At 40.4% G+C, this 22217-nt stretch overlaps 1 protein-coding gene across 1 annotated transcript; it reads left to right on the forward strand.

Moving 5' to 3' along the window:
• The first annotated feature begins 321 nt into the window (after positions 1–321).
• Positions 322–12657, forward strand: gnmt (glycine N-methyltransferase). Its single transcript, XM_084182297.1, has 6 exons — positions 322–718; positions 2931–3058; positions 4503–4616; positions 5401–5543; positions 7192–7310; positions 8956–12657. The coding sequence occupies exons 1-6, from the start codon at positions 510–512 to the stop codon at positions 9125–9127; spliced, it is 885 nt and encodes a 294-aa protein (XP_084038423.1). The 5' UTR covers positions 322–509; the 3' UTR covers positions 9128–12657.
• The last annotated feature ends 9560 nt before the right edge of the window (positions 12658–22217 follow it).

The following is a 22217-nucleotide window of genomic DNA, read 5'->3' on the forward strand; positions in this document are numbered from 1 at the left end:
TCACATTTTCAAACTTGTTTTCATTGCTAAGGCATATAAAGCCTTTTTATCAAAAGCAATAATTTTCGCATGTGAAAATAGAGAATCCTGGTCATTACTCCATTTGCTTAACCTACGTCACGGGGCACTTGGCTCACGCCCCTGTGGCAGCCCTGTTCCAAATCGCATGCAATCAATGCTAACCCGCTTCATCCACACCCGGAGCATGCCCGGACATTAATAGAACTCCTCAATGTTGGTGTGAGGGCTACGCCGTGTCCAATCAGAAAGAAGGCGTGAGTATACAGGAGTCTCATTGGCCTAAAGTTTCGCTTCCAGTTTATCTCTAGCTAGTATAAATACTAATAGCACCCATAAGACTTACGTCGAGAAAGGCTAGATAGAAAAATACGGATATCAGACATATAATAAATCCCTCACTGTTTTCAGAAATTCATAAACATTACAGTATTCTAGTATTTGATATTTCTGCACAAAGTAGAAGTCAGTGTGATCCTTGAAGATACAGAATGTCGGTCGACAGTGTTTTTCGAACGCGTTCTCTCGGCGTTGCTGCGGTGGGTCTTCCTGATCAGTATGCCGACGGAAAAGCAGCAAAAGTGTGGCAGCTGTACATCGGAGACACGCGGAGTAGAACGGAAGAATACAAAAGCTGGGTGGTGTCCCTGCTAAAACGACACGATGTGCAAAGGATACTGGATGTAGCCTGCGGCACAGGGTAGGCGATGTTGCCGATACAACTAGTATTTCTGAACTGTACATTTCTCCGTACACAACAGCTTGTTGGCCCTCGTAGGCCACTGCAAACATCACTATAATAAGCATATAACACATCGAGCCCTTAACAACCTTTCATTTTGACTTGTGGTTCTTATTGCATCGTCTCTTTAGTGTCTAGCCGTTGGATAGGCCTTGATTGCAGTTGCTGAAATATTCCATTAGTTGCCACCTGCTTTTGTGGCAGCCTACATTGCAGAAAAATAAGCATCGTGTGTATTAGCTAGATAAAACAGCCTTCAACGAATATAAAGCACATTTTATCTGCGGAAATGTAGGCCTTCTTAAGATAATCTGCTCAGTGTTGAATCTTGATGTATTATAATAAATTGGTGTATTGTTAAATAGGAAGGATAAACTTGCTACCTGTGAAGAGATGTTGGTTTTCATTATGGGTCCCTATTTATGGCATAGTCTACAGAAATTGAGGAACTACCTGTGCGTTTAAGTTATGAAACCTCACTCCTAAAAAGACTGTAAAAGTTATCCAAAAAAGCAACAGCAGGTTGCCGTGCACTGCAGTTACTTTACTTTTAGCAGTTCCTTTTAGCTGTACCTCTTTTTCAATGCTTAACTGCTCCTCTGTAGTGGTGCAGGTGCAACGTTTTGGCATGCATACCAAATGTTCACTCATGCAGAAGTAAAATGTGGAGCTGTTTTCAGATTGGCTGGGCAGATGGGGCTACTCACACCCCTGAAAAAAGTAGAAGTTGCAGGTTGGAATAGCCCAAATCCAGCACATCAAGTTGGAAAAGTCCATGGAATAGCCCATCTAAACCTTCTGTAAGGGTGTGTACTGGGCAAAAGTGAGTCAGTGCTTTGCACTAATATTGGCCTGATAGTGGTGAGTTTTGACTGGTTTTCCTCCACACAGATAGTGTATCTCTGTTTTTGGAGGTCAAATAATCTGGGAAGCTGCTAGTCGTCAACATGTTTTTCCAAACGTTGTAAACTTCTTTCATCCGGCTTTCGGTTATCTCGCCGTTGGGATGTGGTCCCCCTCTCTGAATAGGCCATAGATTATTGAAAGCCTACATAAGTGTCAGGATTGTGTATATTGTATAGAAAACGGTTTGCCATTGTGCAATGTAGTAAATAACTTCATCTCTTGCATCAAATTTAACAAGCCAGTAGTTGATTATGTCTTTTCACATGTCTCGTCAACTGCGGTAGCACTGACCATGGGGCCTCTGAAATCCAAAATTAGTAAGTAGATGAATTGGAAAAGATTTTGACTGGCTCAGTCCAGACATAATGTGTTAGCCTAATCATTGTACCATTGCCACACTTGATATCCAGTTGGTTTGTACAGTAGTCACTATCTGGTGTACTCTTCTTCTGAGCTAATTGGAGTAATGGTCCTAACACACATCCTCATTCACATAGCGAACAGTGTGGCAGTTGTAGAATCATCCTCATTTCCAAGGAGTAACCCATGTTTATACGAACATACCGGCCAGAGTAGTGTAGTAGACCTTTTGAGTTTGGCCGCACTCTCGCAACTGTGCCCTGGTATCTCCCATAGTAAACATGCTTGGTGGAACTGGATTATTTAGGAGTGTCCCCCGCTATAGGCTATTTGGGGCTTTTGGAATGTTCTACCATAGCAAACCATCTAGTTGTTTTGTCATTGGATCTACTTGTATACTCTTGCTCTCTGAGTACTGAATCCCTCTTCTCAACCAATGATACAGTGAGTGTGACTAATTTTTAACTGCCAATGCTGTTTTGTTTTGTCACAACTGTCTACTATGGACTGCCAGCTCAGCAAAAGCTTGACCACAGGTCCACCCCATTCACAAATGTTTCTATAGCGTGTTCGCCGTCCACTAAAATGTATGAGCATTGGCGTATACATTTTGGTCATCCTTTGCAATGTGTTTTTTTGTCAACCAGACTGTTTACCTTTGTAACCTTAGCAACACACTGAATGAGTGACACACCCAACAAAAGCACGATAGTTTGGCTTATGACCATTTAAGGATTAGGTAGCTGATGCTAGCTTAGTTTAGCCCAAAGATAGCCCACTTCATATAGGCCTATGTGGTTTTGTTACTGCCAAATGTACACCTGAAGTTCCCCTTGAAGGTTAAATAAGCAAATCATTATAGTCAGTTCAAAACCCAATAGCAATGGGTTTTGGTTTATTGCAGAGTGGACTCCATCATGTTGGTGGAGGAGGGATTCAAGATGACGAGCGTGGACGCCAGTGACAAAATGCTCAAGTACGCCCTGAAGGAAAGGTGGGAGAGAAGAAAAGAGTGTGCCTTTGACCAATGGGGTGAGTAGTGGGGGTGTGTCTAACTGAGATTCAAACCTGGGTCTCCTGTGCGCAACAATGCTTTGTTAGTAGGGATGCACATTTCGGTACATTTTCTTGCTTACTAACTAACCCTCATTAACCGGTCAACAAACGGTACACATTTTTCCAAACAGTAAAATGACTTGACCAACAGAAAATACTATTAGAGCTCTGTATATAATGATGAGATGCTTATGTTTCCTCCCTAACAATGGGAGTCGGCCCAAGGCGGGAAGGCAGGCGACAAGCTTAGGCCCAAAATAATAGGGGCTTATTTTGGACAGATTTTGTCGAGCGTGAAACCTCTCACTTTGCCTCTTCCTTTCTGATACTATGCATGCATACAAGGACCGGACATTTGTCATTAAGAGCTTAATGGAAACATGCAACAATAGCAAGGCTATAGCCTATTATTGAACATGCAACTCCTGTAATGAAGCAGCTAATAAAACTTAATTTTCAAACACTTGCCAAAATGCAATTTGTGGGAAACACCGTTCTAAACCTAATGCGAGCAGTTGTGACCGAGATTTAAATCTCTGTTAGAAACTTAGAAAGAGGGGGAATCTAAAAGCAACCGCTATAATGGGTTGCTAATATGACTAGTTTTGTGCCTTTGGCTTCTGGACAACGAAAGAAAGTTGATATGTAAACCAGTAGAACAGGAGAGAAATGCTGTTGATGGCATGAGGAATTCTTATAAAATAATTGCCTACACGTTTCTACGTGTGGATTTTCCCAAGGCTAATGACGTGCCTCATTATTTGAAGTAAAGTATAACATTCAGGTATCAAAATATTATACTACCTCAAGATCACATTGCAAAGTGGTGGGTGACACGCTGATAGTCAATGCTAGGCAGGCTATAGCCTACACACCCGAATGGGAGGTGCGCTTTAATTACGAGTTGAGAAATATAAATAGCTCCTTTTAATCATGGTCACAAGTTTTAACACGCTATTGCATTTAGAATTGTTATTTGTTGCGCAATGACTGGGCTTACAAAAGCAGGTTTCACTCCAGTAGCCTACAGACTTTTTGAGGAGCTACTCATGCTCTCTGACAGGTCGTAGGCTCTGTATGCTGTGGTCGTTTCAGAAGATGCATGATGACTAACGAAAATACACGCGCCAATTTAACTCCACAAAATTATGCAATTTACCCTATAGTCTGATAAGCATGACCAGTCAAATTTATTTTGGGGGGCTAACTGATTAACGGTTAGCAGTTAACATCTCTATTTGTTAGCCGCTGAGCTAAAGCTTAGGCAGAGCTAACACAAGTCCTCAGCTTTCTTAATAGGTATTAAACTAGGAGGGAAGATGTCAAAGAAAATACTCTAGACCTCTTGTTAGGGATAAAATCCACCTAAATGTAATTTCTTAATTTTGTTCCTCTTTTTCCTTACCCTCCTCTCCTCCAGTGATCGAAGAGGCCAACTGGCTGACGTTAACAGAAGATGTGCAGAAGCCAGGGAACGGGTTTGATGCAGTCATCTGCCTGGGAAACTCCTTCGCTCACTTGCCAGACTTCAAAGGTGAGTGAGGGGCAGGCAGCCACTATTGTCATTGCATAACTTATTTTGGACTAACAAGTAACTTATTTATGCACTCTTTGAAGATGTATGTTTCTTGGTACTTTATTATTGGACCTTCTCTGTGTTGGGCTGGAACAAAAACCTGCACTTTGTGTAGCTTTGCAGGACCGGGATGATATCTGACATTGCAAGTATTAATTGATAGTGCTGTTATAACAGTATTAGAAACAGTATAAGTGCTAGTAACAGTATACAAGTAATGCACTCCCCCCACACATACGACATGCAGACACGCAGTCATCTCATTTTAAAAACACCCCCCCCCCCCCCCCCCCCCCCCCAAAAAAAAAAAAATATATTCAAGAAAGCCTATAGCCTATGGTCCATGATTGACTCCGTCTACCCTTCCTTCTGTGCCTTACCAGTTTCTTATGTGTGTCCCCTAACCCTTACCCTAAACCAGGTCCATATCCTATTCCAACCCTACCCCTTAAACCTAATCCCTTACCATAAACTGGGTTTGTATCCTGTACCCAACCCCTCCCTCTTTATCTGTCCTGTTTTGTCTTGTCCTTTGATTTTAAATTGCAATTTTGATTGATGCACTTGTTTTATGATTTTATATACTGCACTTGATTTTATGTAGACCTACTTTTAATGTCAGATGTCCTTGAGTGTCTTGAAAGATAAAATGTATTATACATTTTTTGGGTAGTAAGTTACTACTAGTAACAGTATATTGATTGGTTTGTGGTTAAGATGTATTGATGCTTGTCTATCCCAGGGGACCAGAGTGATCAGAAGTTAGCCCTGCAGAACATCGCCAGCATGGTGAAACCAGGGGGCATCCTAATCATCGACCACCGTAACTACGACTACATTCTGGAGACGGGCAGAGCGCCCCAGGGCAAGAACATCTACTACAAGGTACTAAACAAATTGAGGAACGTTGCATGCAGATAATACCATAAGTATCAGCAGTGGCTGGCATATCTATTCATCTATTTCAATCCATCTGTCTATTGTATTAATTTGTCCGTCTGTCCTGACCATCCATCCGTTCTTCCATCTTATCTCTCTATCAAGTTACCCACCCTTTTATTTTGTTAATTTGTTGTTTTGAGGGGGATGGCCTGTATCACCTTCAAGGTGAAAAATCTGTTGATGTGCCCTTGAGCAATGCACTTAACCCTAATTTGCTCCAGGAGTGCTGTATGACTGAGTGCTGTAAAACAACACATTTCACTGCATATATGTATAATGACCGCCTGGCAAGGGACAACAATAATAATCATAACATAATTCCCTTGGAATAGTGCTGCTTTATAATAATAATAATATAATAATATGCCATTTAGCAGACGCTTTTATCCAAAGCGACTTACAGTCATGCGTGCATACATTTTTGTGTATGGGTGGTCCCGGGGATCGAACCCACTACCCTGGCGTTACAAGCGCCGTGCTCTACCAGCTGAGCTACAGAGGACCATTTAGTATCCCTATTTGTGAACTTTCACTCCCTTCAAAATAAACAAAATAGTTCCTAAAGGTAAAGTGATATTGCACCACGCAATCACTAGTACACATTGCCATTCTGATTGTAACATAGTTTATGCCAAGCCTTGTTGGTCAAGAAAATATAAAACATAAAGACATTTAACTTATTTTTTTCACTAAAATGTTGTGCAAGAAACTGAAGCTGTCTGGGTTTAAAACGTAAAAAGTGGTATGTCAGCGGTTCTCAACATGTGATAGTAGTACCCCTGGGGGTTACCTGGCCTATCCACAGGAGGTACTTGAAGACTCATAAATGCCTCTGCATCAGTTGCACATGAGGGGGTACTTCGGGTAAAATGTGACTGGGAGTTGAGTAACCTAAAGTAGGTTGAGAACCACTGGTCTATGTGGTAGAGGAAGAAGAGTCATTCGGACACAGTAATTTATGGGGAGGCTATTCCTGCCAAAACTGGCCAGCAGATGAGCTTTAGGCATAAATCTCCCTAAAGCCTGCCGGATATTGTCTTTGCAATGGAAATAGTTTCAGAGTGCAGGAAAGTCGATGCAGATTTCATTGAACCCAATGCCCTGATAGAAGCAGACTGGCGTCTACAAGGGTTTTATTTCTTAGGCCTGCTTAAAAATGAATGCACATGCTTTCATAGATACTCACTCATTCTTAAAGTCTGGTAAGGTGCAGCCTATGAATACGGCCAAGTAAACAGTCGGTAAGCAAATTCAACCCACTTATGGCAAAAGTACCAGTGTCGGCGCCCAAGGTCTTGTAGATCCATAGCAACAGCTTCCTTATTTTTCCGTAATTAGTTAGCAGTAGGACCTACTATCAACATAACATTTGTTTATGCTCCTATATTGGCAACTGAAGGGTTACAGATGTGTTGTCTTCTGTACTATTTTACACCAATATACTGTAGTTATAATAGAAAGTAATGAGTTCTCTTACATGCTAGTGTGTGCATCCATGCCTCGGTATTATGCTGTATGCGTGTCCTTATCCATACTGTTTGGTGACTAACCGCCGTGGTGTGTGTGTGTGTGCCCGTGCGTCATGTTTCAGAGTGATCTTACTCAGGACATCACCACCTCTGTGCTGTGGGTTGACAACAAGCCTCACATGATCACCCTGGACTACACCGTACAGGTGCCAGAGGGCCCACAGAGTTCCCCCGAACTCAGGTACAGCTACTTACATCAGTAGCATTATGATGTAGTCATAATGCATTGTAAAACTTGTCATAAGCACATACAGATACGGTGAAATATATTGACACCCTTACACTTTACAATGGAGTGCAATGGAGCACGTTCTGTTTTCTCTTTTCAAAACATGTTGAATAGCTATTTTTTACCCAGTAGGCACCTGCAATTTACCACGTGAGATAAATGACACAGTAAATTAGATTACTTGCCTCCAACCAAATCCATAATATTGTAAAGTGTAAAATCTTAATTTCGTTTTAGATTTTTTTGTTCTTGGTCCTGTGCAGTTGTAAATAAAACAATTACACGTGTGAACAAAAGTTATATTTTTTATTTTCAACTTATTTTATAAGAAATACTAAATCGTGCAAAGGTGGCAATATATACTGAACAAAAATATAAACGCAACATGGAACAATTTCAATGATTTTACTGAGGTACAGTTCATAAGGAAACCAGTCAATTTAAATAAATTAATTGGGCCCTAATCTATGGATTTCACATGACTCGGCAGGGGCGCAGCCATGGGTGGGCCTGGGAGGCCATCGGCCCACCCATATGGGAGCAAGGCCCACTCACTGGGGAGCCAGGCACAGCCAATCAGAATGAGTTTTTCCCCACAAAAGGGCTTTATTACAGACAGAAATACTCCTCAGCTCTCCGGGTGGCTGGTCTCAGATGATCCCGCAGGTGAAGAAGCCGGTTGTGGAGGTCCTGGGCTGGTGTGGTTACACATGGTCTGCTGTTGTGAGGCCGGTTGGACGTACTGCCAAATTCTCTAAAACAATGTTGGAGGCGGCTTATGGTAGAGAAATTAACATTTAAATTATCTGGCAACAGCTCTGGTGGACATTCCTGCAGTCAGCATGCCAATTGCACACTCCCTCAACTTGAGCCATCTGTGGCATTGTTGTGTGACAACTGCATATTTTAGTTACCATTTATTGTCCCCAGCACAAGGTGCACCTGTGTACTGATCATGCTCTTTAATCAGCTTTTTGATATGCCACACCTGGTAGGTGGATTGATTATCTTGGCAACAGGGATGTAAACAAAATTGTGCACAATATTAGATAAATACGATTTTTGTAAGTGTGGAAAATTTCGGGGATCTTTTATTTCAGCTCATGAAACATGGGACCAACACTTTATATTTTTGCTCAGTGTATTTGTGCCTTATAATGTCTTTGTATTCTCATGGGTTACTGTAATCCATTTTGAGTTAGTTGAAAAATTGCCACAAAAATATGACACACTATGAATTATGCATCCATTTTTAATAGGCCATAATACATTACACTTGTTGGCTTTAAGAAAAGCCACAAGTCAGTTTTAAGAGGTAGTTTAATTCAAAAGTTCATGTAAGCTTTTTCATTTCTTTGTCTACATTTCATTTTACTTAAGTTTTGAAAGGGGAAAGTCATTTTCATACCAGGATTTGGACTATGTATTGTCAGTGCTGTGTATGAAAACTGAATTTGGACTATTAGCATGGACCCACATGTATTAACACCTCATGGCCAAGGTTCCTTATTATTTCCCATCAGGAGAGGAGGGTTGTTGGCTAGGAGTGTTGTAAGCGTGATCCCCCATTTTATGCCTTGTGTCTGTGTTCCCGCAGCAAATTCCGCCTGTCCTATTACCCTCACCGTATTGACAACTTTAAAGAGATCCTGATGGGAGCCTTCCACGGGAAGTGTGAGCACAGTGTCTACGGCGACTTCAAGACCTACACCCCCGGCCAGAGCCAGGCCCCCTGCTACTTCATTCACGTGGTCAAGAAGACCGCTTAGTAACCCCACCAAACTTTCCCATGATTTTGTATCTCCAACCCCCATTATTCCTCCCTACGTTTTCTGTCGTGTCTGTCTTCTGCTGACCCTTCTGTTCAAACCGCCTCTTCTCCCTTTCTGAACCAAAACAAACCTGAGCCCAAATGCTGTGGCGGTCATGAAATGTTGTCAGCCGTGGCGTGTCAAGCAAATAACTGCCGTCTCACAGTAATTTACAGTTATTTAACATAAACACGTTTAGCATCTCCTGGCTTCCACGCATAGCCTTCAAGCCACTGATGCAGACCTTTTGGAACATCTACATTTAATCACAACTCTAATAAATACACTTAATATAGCCTACACCATCACAATAAATCCATTATTTATTTTAGACGGGTCTAAAGAAACATGATATGAAGAAAATGTATAGCATACTCTGAATTGTCCTTATGTTAGGCCTTGATCTGGCTATGCCATATGGCTGTGGGCAACACTAGTTCATGTAGCAGACGAGTTGCTTAGAATTCTGTGGCATTATTTTATAGTATGAAGAATACAATTGAACATGGCTGAATAAAATAGAAAGGATATTTTCTCCAAACGATTTGAGGGAGTGCGCACATGAGGCTATTCTGTGTTGAGCGGTTAATAAAGAAACCGGTCCTCCTAAATGCTTAATTTAGTTATTTCTGCAACTTTAGATGTTTTTTTTATACATTCTAAGGCTGCAAAAAGTCGTCATCTATGAGCTCTGCTTTGTTTCTTGTGCAGGCTGCACACACTTCATCAGTCTCTCATTCATAATTTGACAAGCACTTGATAATATTCTCACCAGGCCTCGGATTTCCCAGCGGCATCCCCCTTATGTGACGTTAAATGACCCCTAAACTGCGGCCAGAGTGGCAGTTGTGTCCTTTGGCTGAATATAATAATTTAAATGCTATTAGCACCTCACTAACATGGCTCTCTCAGATATCTCAATTCTTATTAGCCAATGCCCGTCACGTGATCAGGTCCATCTCACAGGCATCTCAGCCCCGAAGTGAAGACGGACACATCGGGGACGCAACTGCGCGGTTCCCTCTTATCAAATTACTAGGTGCATATTGAAGATGTTAGAACTGTCCACATTTACTATTCGTCAGCCAGCAAAAGCACTAGCCTATGTCAATCTACTATCCCCCATAGTACAAAAGTTGACCTATTCTATTGGTCAACTTGTCATTCTGTGCGAGAAATAAATATTCCAAACATACTCTGGGACAGTAATACAACCACTCGCATCAATAAACCTTTTAAAAGCAATGAGCCTGATGCAACAGATCAGAACGTTTTTTGCAACAGATTAAAATTTTGTTAGGCTACTGCTTCACATTATAAGCGCAGCAATGCACACACTGCAGTAGGCTATAATCGTGAATGTTCCAAAATGCAATCCATTAGCGGGAAATCACTGTTCTCAAATGTGACCACAAATGCGATTTATGCACGTAATGCTTTATTATAAAGGTGCATTTTTATGGTGAAAATTATCTTCCCCAAACTTGAAACTCACGCGCTGCCTATGTATGCCAGTTAGGCTCTACACCGGTTGTAAAGCAGATTTAATGTGCTTAATTTTAAGAAGTTATTTGACCACTTTAGTTGTGATACAAACCTTATCAAAACATATAGGCTTATGGACTAGGCTACATGAGGTGTGCGACTGATTTGAATAAGTACAAAAATAACAAGAAGGCAGGTGCACTTTCTTGCCTTACTGCACACACTGGGCATCATTCACAAGTGATAGGCTAATATTATCACCCCATCAGACTGTTCTTGATTTAGTCTTTACGTAGACTAAATAATATGTGAATTTGTTTTGATTTAGAATGGACCATTATCATGCACCTGTCTCGGAACAGGGGCAGGGGAAAGAAATACATGTCATCTATGCACATAAATGGCGACTGGAGGACTCTTTTCACATGGTTCATTTTCATGTGGGCCAGGTAGGCTATACTCCTGTTGAAAAGCGAAGCAATGTGCTTAATATTGGGAAAGTTGAGAAATAAATCTATTAGGCCTAGCCTATAGAAAGCTGATGGGATCCTCTTTTTTTTTTTAATAGAGGCCATCAATTGTTTTCTTACGCAATTGCATAGCCTAAAGAAATGTTGTGCAACATGAGCTCATGGGCTCTCATGAAGTTTGATTTGATTTTTGATTACATTAGCATTTATGTCAGAGTGATTAGAGGGACAGTAGAGTGCTGATTACCAGACAGTTAGCAAGTTTGGTAGGCTACTAATGACCATCAGCAGCATCAGAGCTTGGAGAAGCCTAGTTACCGTGACTAAATGGTCACGTGGAATCTGACTGCGGTCATGACTCGTGACCGCCCGTGTGGCGGTAATACGGTCACCATAACAGAACTACTTGGGAGCTAATGCTCAAAGGCATGAGCCTTTGGTTTATAGTGAATGCATCTGGGTCCCATTTGTTAAAGTTGCACTCATTGACCCATGTAAGTCCCTCATTGCAAAAGCTTAGAGCACCCTCTGTCACACTTTAGTCCCCTAATGATTACAGTGTTCATCCTTTCAAGTCCTGTATTCAGACTTCAGTCATTTGGCATTGCCCCACACTCTCTCTGAGGTCAGAAGACCGTTGCATGAGTGAAGGGCATACAGCCATTTTGTTAGGTTTTGCAATGTTTGAACTTGTTCCGCTCACCTGTAATTAGTCGTTCCATACTTCATGTTCTGTGGGACTAGGGAATGACTTGCACGATAAACCTAGTGAAGTAGCCAGTCTCCACGGGAACTGGATTAACAATAGCTTTTTTCACCTATGTTTTCTTTTCATCTGAGTTCTCTGCACAGATTTGGCAATCCCACTTTGTCCACAAATTCCTCGTCAAATTAGACAATGCTTTTCCCCGTTTCTGATTTTTGCCGCAGGAATTTAGTGTACTTTGAAAGGCTTCTCTTTGTGTCTCAGATATTAGTTTTAAAGTGTTAATCGGCTTGCTGGTCAGCCAATAACAGTTTGTACTTTTGGTGGGGTATTTTGAGGAATGCGCTTACACTAACCAAATCCTCATAGGCTCATGTTGTAGACACAGCACTGTGTGCTGATAAACCAAAAATAAGGATCTATGTCCTCCTCTGCTGGTCTCAAGAGTATAATACAAAGAATTGAAAGCGCAACTTCATTTAACGGTCCAATGGGCATTGAAGATGTACAGTACTAAAAACAGTAAAACTATCGGCCAATTCATTTTAACTTTTGTATCGACCTGTTCTGATCCAAGTTTTATTCAACATTAGTCGCCTTTGCAAAATCTAGGGATTATACAAATGGTATGATAGACTGATTTGGCCTTAAGTGAGCCATACAAGCAAAGGTACTGAAATGTATTTTTTCCATGGACAAATCTTTGAGCTTTGCTCTACTCTCAAAGAAATGTCACTACTTTACTTAATTAATATATTTTCATGATCCAAAGATTTGATTGTTTTGTGATTGTTCGAATGACAATAAACTTGCTTAATTTGTGTTTATTTTTTACTCTCAATTCAGTTAATCTTAATTTTCCTCAAAGAAGATTAGACATTATTCATTACAATTGGTCATTTATAACATCAAACCAAAATGTTACATTTCCAATGTCCTGCATCACAAAATGGTTTTAAACTTAGTTCAGTTATCTTACTTCAAATTGCATATATTGTACTTCAAAAAGTGACTGGCGTTTATTTTGTTATCTTGTGAATAAAATATGTGTAATTGTAAATATGTAACATTTTATTGAATTGTCCAACCTTTTTGGCCAAATGTAATTGTTCAGAATTTGGAAAGCATTTTGTCAGTTAGGACAGTGATTTGCCAATTCAGTGTGTTAAATGTGTATGTTTGGTAGTGATTTTTTAAAATAATGAACTGCACTACTACCTGCAGGACAACAATGGAACATTCTAGTTCTGAAATTATTTGTCGCCTAACCCCAACCCCACGGTTATCCTGCAGATTTTAAACGATCTAATAGGCAATGGCTAAAGCATTAGTGAAATGCTTTTTAATGAAAATTCCACATCAGAAGGCAAGGCGACGCAATGAGCACATGGGGCCGATCATGGGGTTGATCTGAGTTTAGTAGTTGAGTTTAAATGCTGAGAAGTTAGTAAGGTTGATTAAGTGGTTAGAAGGAATAGATAATTAGGCTCTGATCGTAGTGTGACTCGTCTGTATAAATTCAAAAAAATATCTTCCCTTGCAGATAATATATATATTTTTTAACAGTCTTATACTCTGTTGTCAAGCCTTAAAGAGTTCAACAAAATGTTTACAATGTTTTGTTTTTTGCTTATGTGATTATTGGAATTATTTTATTGGACTGGAATACAGAAGCTTTTAAGTGTGTAAAAGTGGTTGAATAATAGATTTCAGTTTATCGTTGATACAAAACTCGTAAAGTGGTCAACAGGTTAACACCCTGGGCCTGGTTTCCCATGTGATGTTTGTTTTTTTACAATGCATCATATCCGTGCAAAGCTAACATAATTGATATAATATGCTGATTTGGCATTCAGAATATAAACGGCCTCTATAAGCCTAGCACTATTCTGTTTAGTTGTACCCTGGCCTATCATAACCCAAAATCTAAAATTGCATTTAATACTTTATGTTCATGGACTGTCAGTCCTGGCATCCATAGCAGTCTATGAATTTTGAGAGAGGCTATGGCAATGTAGCGTATTCTGTTACGAACTAGCATGGCTGCTATTGGGCTGAAACACTCTAGAATTGTGGCGTTAAACTAACACATCTACACAGATGGTGACTATATATTTATCTGTTTTAGTACAACAATTGGTATTGTTTTATTGTCTGATGCCAACAATTTGACTTTTATCTAACAATTTTACATTTAAAAGGCTCTGGTAAACCAGGCTTTGGTCAATAGAATACCCCCACCTCCAGTCTCTCAAGCATATCCCACTGGGCACAGTACGTCATTTCAACATGGACAATTGAGTAAGATTTGGTTGAGACATTAATCAATGAGATTACAACATATTCACCCACTCAAAAAAGCAGGCAAATGTTTGTTGGATTCCAAATGTGTTATCACTATGCTTTCAACATCTAAAAGCACAGCCAAATTCTAATGGAAAAACAATGTCTGAATTTTGGTTTAGTGGTCACCTAAAGTTCAAAATGGGAAAACAATGTCAGATATTTTGTTTATTTATTCAACTTAATGTGTTATCACTGCTTTATCTCATAGCACAACCAAATGACCTGGGTAGCGGTTGAGATTACATTAAAAGTAATGTCATTTGAGATTCTGGGCAGATTTATTATATAAATTGTGAAAATCTCCACAGACCTGCGATCTTAAGCATGCACGCTTTCGATGATTACATTTATAGTTACAGTAACCTCAATTTGGCCATGGATGTGTTACTCATTTTAAGGTTGAATAAATACTGTTACATTAGTTTGTAAGATAGCCTTAAGTTAAGGCTATTTACTTGATTTATAAAAGTAATGTTGAATTGTGTTTGGTTGACAACGCAACCAAATATCAACATTTTAAAGGAGATGTCTACTGCTTGGATAGTTCCATCTGAGCCACTGGCTTAATCCTATTTTTTACCTATTTTATTTTTGGTTAAATTGGAGACGTGAATCCAACATACGGTATAATTTGTTAACCTAAGTGGAGATCTCAATTATTCTCACTATAACGCGTTGGTAATAGTCAGTGACAAATAAAGCTAAGCAGGGCTTGGTTAAAACCCTGGATGGAAGACCAAAGGGATAACTGTAGATAGACCAATTCTCCAGTAGGATGGGCTGCCCAGCCTATTGTTATTTGTCGGATAGTGGATATAATGTTGAAGATTTGATGTTTCAAAGGTAGAAATTCAATATTTTATACAAGGGTTGTCTATGTTGAAAATTGGTTACCTTGATGACAATCCTGTGGTTGAAATTTCATTCTCAAAACAACAGTTTACGTTGGTTACATTTGTCACATGCTTCGTAAACAACAGGTGTAGATTAGCCTTTTCCTGCCCGGCGGAATGTTAAAATGTTTAATGGACCATGACCTCAAATAAAATGAATTTGCTGTCAAACCATTTATGAAAACATGATACATATTTTAAAAGCTGAGAAACAGCCCTTTCATATTCTGACATACAATAGTACCACATCAAATTGTAATCAGTCAAAAAACATTTATACAACTTTCTAATGACGATAGAGGAAAAACTTAGAGCATATTGAGTGTTCCTTATTCTGTAAGGATTGATAATCTGAAATCAGAATAAAAATCCCTTTTACTGTGAATGAGTTACACGTTTTAGTGACCAGTGGTATTTTTCTAAAATTCTCTGGAATTTTCTGTGATAAAACACTTTATCTGTATAGTATATTAAACTCATATCTGCGCCAAAACATATTACATTGTCTTTTTTTATCATATGTAAGACATACACAAGTAATATAATAATACACTTTATTGAAAGAATCATCTTAGCGGAATATGTTCTCATTCAAACCTGAAAATGAGGACCATTTTAAATCACTATCATAAACATAACATTATACAACATTCATTTCAGGGCTACTTTCATCAATTGAACTGGAATTACAAACTATACAACAAATAAGGCATATAACAATTATTGGCTTTTACTAATTCCATTTCTACGTTCAACTAGCATATAGTCTATTGCACAAAGAGTCAGAACGGGAACAATTACAAAAGTACAACATTATTTTACAGTCATTACATTTACAAGTCCTTTACATCCCCAAGGCCATTAGAGTCATGAATCAAACATCAAGGGAGGCTTGCATGCAGGATGTCTTGGATAAGAAAGGGAAGGCAGCGGGGACATGTAGGAGAAGGGGTACATGCAGGAAAGGGAAACATGCAAGAGAGGCAAAATTACTAGTGAACAGCTGAGCTACATCTGAGTCCCTTTACTAGTGGCTATTTACGCTATGAGTCACACTCACTGCAGTGCCACAATCTAAAGCAATTTCGGTCCTCTATGATGCAAAACTGTTTGCCCTCACATTCAGGTGCCACACAAACAAACTGGTCTCCTTTCTACCTTTCCTATAACACAGCCAACAATTTCTAAAGGGGGCCTGTAGACTGGGTCCGTGCTGTGTGTGGAAATATAAGCTTACAGTTTTCACAGACAATGGTCTGTCAAAAGATGGATACCTGTCATTAACATCAATACCTCTTAACTGACAAGCAAGGTTATCTCTGAATGTAATCTCCAATGTATGGCCGATACATTGCCCCCTATCCTACACTCATACCCACACGCTCGGTTTGACGCTCCCACTTTTTAAAGTCCTTAAATGCTTCAGGAAACTGTTTCCGTGCATCGAACCCCTGTTCTCTCAGACTACTTACGAGCGCGGGTGATGTATAAAAGTTGTAGAACCAAATGTTGTAACCCTGGTTTGCATATGTGACCGACCGCCTCAATTCGGTCTTATTTGCTAAATTTAAAATTGTGTTTTTTACAATGGATAAAAGTAGAGACTCTGCGCTAGAAAATGGTATATCATAAACTGCAGTTGCGGAACAATGGGAGAAAATGTCCCTTGAATGTTTTGGGACACCTACTGGAGAGTTCTTTGTCTAGACCCATTCAGCGTCGTTCACACCCTCTTAAGCCTTAGCCCCACCCATCTCTTTAGGGATTCAAATGTGAGGCCATGTGCTAAACAGAGTGAGTAGTGTATTAAACAACCAAAGATTTCAAGACTAAAAGTAGTAGCCTACAATAAGGAAAAACTCCAGGTAAAAATACACTTTATCTAGTCCTTGGCCTATATCCTAATCCGACTTTGGTGTTGGTCATGTTGTTCTTCACATGACCATCTCTGGTAAACACACATCAAATAAGATCTAAGTTTAATTTGTCACATGCACAGGATACAGAAGGTGTAAAAGGTACAGTGAAATGGTTATTTGCATAGTAGCAATATCAAAAACAAAGTGTCCAGATAAAAATATTTTATAAATATTAGATGACGCTTACCCAAACACACTTGTCTAAATTGATGGGTCATGTGAAAGAAAAGCTATAACACCCAGCCACTTCTAGCTAAGTGGATGGGTCTCTACAGAAGGTGTAAACGGTACAGTGAAATGGTTACTTGCATAGTAGCAATATCAAAAAATAGAAAGTGTCAATATAAAAGAATGAAGTGTCAATACCAGCAGAGAAAGAACAAAGTAAAAAACAGTATGTACAATAACAATATCAGTGATTATGGTGATAGACAAGGTCGTTATACACATACAATAAGGGGTAAAGTGGCTGAGCAGCACACTATATATTTTTTTATAGTAGCAGCAACGTATTGCGTGTGTATGTTAGGACAGAGTCATGTGAATGTACATAGAGGTACTGCAGATAGTCCGGATGACTGGGAACTCGCCCCCAGTGATGAACTGCTACATCCGCACCACGCATGAACAAGGGAATCTGTATTCAGAGAGCCTGTTTCTGTCCTGCCCTTGACTTTGATGCAGGGCATGTGATGTCCATGGCCTCTTTGTCGCAAAACTCCCACATCTTCTCAAAAAGATAAGTTTGTTTAGTTGTGTCCAGTCCAGGTGCTGCTTGTACATCTATGGGAGGAAGGACGTGAGCGTCGCGCAGCAGCTGAAACCTTGACCCGACTGAGTCCAAACGGTCCTTAGTGACAACAACACCAGGCTCCAGAGCATTGAAGCTGTAAAACAGGAAAATTGAGCAAAACATTTTTTTGGGAGAAAACATGACAACTTTGCATAACATCAATTGACCTCCCAAGTTTAGATGAGAATAACCTCATAAATGCAATGAAAATGATATTCACCTGAAGTGCTGGTACTGCTTGATCTGTAGCAGCGGCCTGAAATACAGAGTCAGGTGTTGTTGCCAGCCATAGCTTTTCACCAGCACTGTACCATTCTCCAGTCCAACCAACTGTGGGATGTTGACCCCAATCACAGTGCTGGCCTTCACCACACCAGCAATCTCTTACAAAGTGTTCACTCTGGTCTTTCTGAAGCGCTGCTTGATGAGGCCAAAGCACCAGTCCGTAGTTGGTGAAGAAATGGTGCATGTAGTTGATGACTGCGCTGCTGCCTTTGCTGGATGACATGCCTTCATCAATCAAGTAGTTGACTTGTGGTATTCCTTCACAGCAGACACCAAACAAGCCACACTTAAAATGTAGATGGGACCTGGCTGCATAGGGTCAGAAGGATACTGCACCTGCAAACAACAACAACAACAACAACAAGAACATTAAGAGAAATGAAAATTGTCAGTCAGTCAATCAATCAATCAAATTTATTTATAAAGCCCTTTTTACATCATCAGATGTCACAAAGTGCTATACAGAAATCCAGCCTAAAACCCCAAACAGCAAGCAATGCAGATGTACAGTACCAGTCAAAGGTTTGGACACACCTACTCATTCCAGGGTTTTTCTTTATTTTTACTATTTTCTACATTGTAGAATAATAGTGAAGACATCAAAACTACGAAATAACACATATGGAATCATGTAGTAACCAAAAAGATGTTCAACAAATCAAAATATATTTTATATTTAAGATTCTTCAAATAGCCACACTTAGCCTTGATGACAGCTTTGCACACTCTTGGCATTCTCTCAACCAGCTTCATGAAGTAGTCACCTGGAATGCATTTCAATTAACAGGTGTACCTTCTTAAAAGTTATTTTGTGGAATTTCTTTCCTTCTTAATGTGTTTGAGCCAATCAGTTGTGTTGTGACAAGGTGGGGGGGGGGGGGGGTATACAGAAGATAGCCCTATTTGGTAAAAGACCAAGTCCATATTATGGAAAGAACAGCTCAAGTAAGCAAAGAGAAATGACAGTGCATCATTACTTTAAGACATGAAGGTCAGTCAATACGGAACATTTCAAGAACTTTAAAGTTTCTTTAAGTGCAGTCGCAAAAACCATCAACCGCTATGATGAAACTGGCTATCATGAGGAACACCACAGGAATGGAAGACCCAGAGTTACATCTGCTGCAGAGGATAAGTTCATTAGAGTTACCAGCCTCAGAAATTGCAGCCCAAATAAATGCTTCACAGAGTTCAAGTATTTGTATTTATTATGAATCCCAGCCACTCTTCCTGGGGTCCAGCAAAATTAAGGCAGTTATACATAAAATAAATAAATAAACATTACAATACATTCAAAACAGATTTCACTGCACACTAAGTGTGTGCCCTCAGGCCCCTACTCCACTACCACATATCTACAACACCAAATCCATGTGTACGTGTGTGTATAGAGCGTATGTTATCATGTGTGTGTATGCATGTGTCTGTGCCTATGTTTGTGTTGCTTCACAGTCCCCTCTGTTCCATAAGGTGTATTTTTTAAATCTTTTTTAAATCTGATTCTACTGCTTGCATCATTTACCTGATGTGGAATAGAGTTCCATGTAGTCATGGCTCTATGTAGTACTGTGCGCCTCCCATAGTCTGTTCTGGACATTGGGACTGTGAAGAGACCTCTGGTGGCATGTCTTGTGGGGTATGCATGGGTGTCTGAGCTGTGTGCCAGTCGTTCAAACAGACTGCTCGGTGCTTTCAACATGTCAACACCTCTCACAAACACAAGCAGTGATGAAGTCGATCTCTCCTCCAATTTGAGCCAGGAGAGATTGACATGCATATTATTAATGTTTGCTCTCTGTGTACATCCAAGGGCCAGCCGTCCTGCCCTGTTTTTAGGCAATTGCAATTTTCCTAAGTCCATCTTTGTGACACCTGACCACACGACTGAACAGTAGTCCAGGTGCGATAAAACTAGAGCCTGTAGGACCTGCCTTGTTGATAGTGCTGTTAAGAATGCAGAGTAGCATTTTATTATGGACAGACTTCTCCCCATCTTAGCTACTGTTGTATCAATATGTTTTGACCATGACAGTTTACAATCCAGGGTTACTCCAAGCAGTTTAGTCACCTCAACTTGCTCAATCTCCACATTATCTATTACAAGATTTAATTGAGGTTTGGAGTTTAGTGAATGATTTGTTCCAGAATTATAACAAATACATCTCACCATCAACTGTTCAGAGGGACGACAGTCCATCTTTATTTTAAGGTCAGTCAATTGGGAAAATTTCAAGAACTTTGAAACTTTCTTCAAGTGCAGTCGCAAAAACCATCAAGCGCTATGATGAAACTAGCTATCATGAGGACCGTCACAGGAATGGAGGACCCAGAGTTACCTCTGCTGCAGAGGATAAGTTCATCAGAGTTACCAGCCTCAGAAATTGCAGCCCAAATAAATGCTTCACAGAGTTCAAGTAACAGACACATCTCAACATCAACTGTTCAGAGGAGACTGTGTGAATCAGGCCTTCATGGTTGAATTGCTGCAAAGAAACCACTACTAAAGGACACCAATAAGAAGAAGAGACCTGCTTGGGCCCAAAAACATGAGCAATGGACATTAGACCGGTGGAAAATGTGTCCTTTGGTCTGGAGTCCAAATTGGAGATTATTTGTTCCAACCGCCGTATCTTTGTGAGATGCGGTGTGGGTGAACGGATGATCTCTGCATGTGTATTTCCCACCGTAAAGCATGGAGGAGGAGGTGTTATGGTGTGGGGGTGTTTTGCTGGTGACACTGTCTGTGATTTATTTAGAATTCAAGGCACACTTAACCAGCATGGCTACCACAGCATTCTACAGCGATACGCCATCCCATCTGGTTTGGGCATAGGTGGACTATCATTTGTTTTTCAACAGGACAATGACCCGAAACACCTCCAGGCTGTGTAAGGGCTATTTGACCAAGAAGGAGAGTGATGGAGTGCTGCATCAGATGACCTGGCCTCCGCAATCCCCTGACCTCAACCCAGTTGAGATGGTTTTGGATGAGTCGGACCGCAGAAAGAAAGAAAAGCAGCCAACAAGTGCTCTGCATATGTGGGAACTCCTTCAAGACTGTTGGAAAAGCATTCCAGGTGAAGCTAGTTGAAAGAATGCCAAGAGTGTATAAAGCTGTCATCGAGGCAAAGGGTGGCTATTTGAAGAATGTAAAAATAAAGAAAAACCCTTGAATGAGTAGGTGTGTCCAAACTTTTGACTGGTAGTGTAGAAACACGGTGGCTAGAAGCAGTCTGTCTTTACACAGCTCAGTGAAATACACGTGCCTGCTTCCCATTTAATTATTGATGTATACAGTGAGGGAGAAAAGTATTTGATCCCCTGCTGATTTTGTACGTTTGCCCACTGACAAAGACATGATCAGTCTATAATTTTAATGGTAGGTTTATTTGAACAGTGAGAGACAGAAAACAACAACAAAATCCAGAAAAACACATGTAAAAAATGTCTTAAATTGATTTTTGCATTTTAATGAGGGAAATAGGTATACAAAATGGTGTCGTCTGCGTCCTCCTGCTCAAGAAAGCACATATACAGGCCCGTCTGAAGTTTGCCAGTGAACATCTGAATGATTCAGAGGAGAACTGGGTGAAAGTGTTGTGGTCAGATGAGACCAAAATCGAGCTCTTTGGCATCAACTCAACTCCCTATGTTTGGAGGAGGAGAAATGCTGCCAATGACCCCAAGAACACCATCCCCACTGTAAAACATGGAGGTGGAAACATTATGCTTTGGGGGTGTTTTTCTGCTAAGGGGACAGGACAACTTCACCGCATCAAAGGGACGATGGGTGAGAACCTCCTTCCCTCAGCCAGGGCATTGAAAATGGGTCATGGATGGGTATTCCAGCATGACAATGACCCAAAACACACAGCCAAGGCAACAAAGGAGTGGCTCAAGAAGAAGCACATTAAGGTCCTGGAGTGGCCTAGCCAGTCTCCAGACCTTAATCCCATAGAAAATCTGTGGAGGGAGCTGAAGGTTCGAGTTGCCAAACGTCAGCCTCGAAACCTTAATGACTTGGAGAAGATCTGCAAAGAGGAGTGGGACAAAATCCCTCCTGAGATGTGTGCAAACCTGGTGGCCAACTACAAGAAACGTCTGACCTCTGTGATTGCCAACAAGGGTTTTGCCACCAAGTACTAAGTGAT

Source organism: Coregonus lavaretus (assembly GCF_964263955.1).
Source record: "Coregonus lavaretus genome assembly, chromosome: 18".
Lineage (NCBI taxonomy): Eukaryota > Metazoa > Chordata > Actinopteri > Salmoniformes > Salmonidae > Coregonus > Coregonus lavaretus.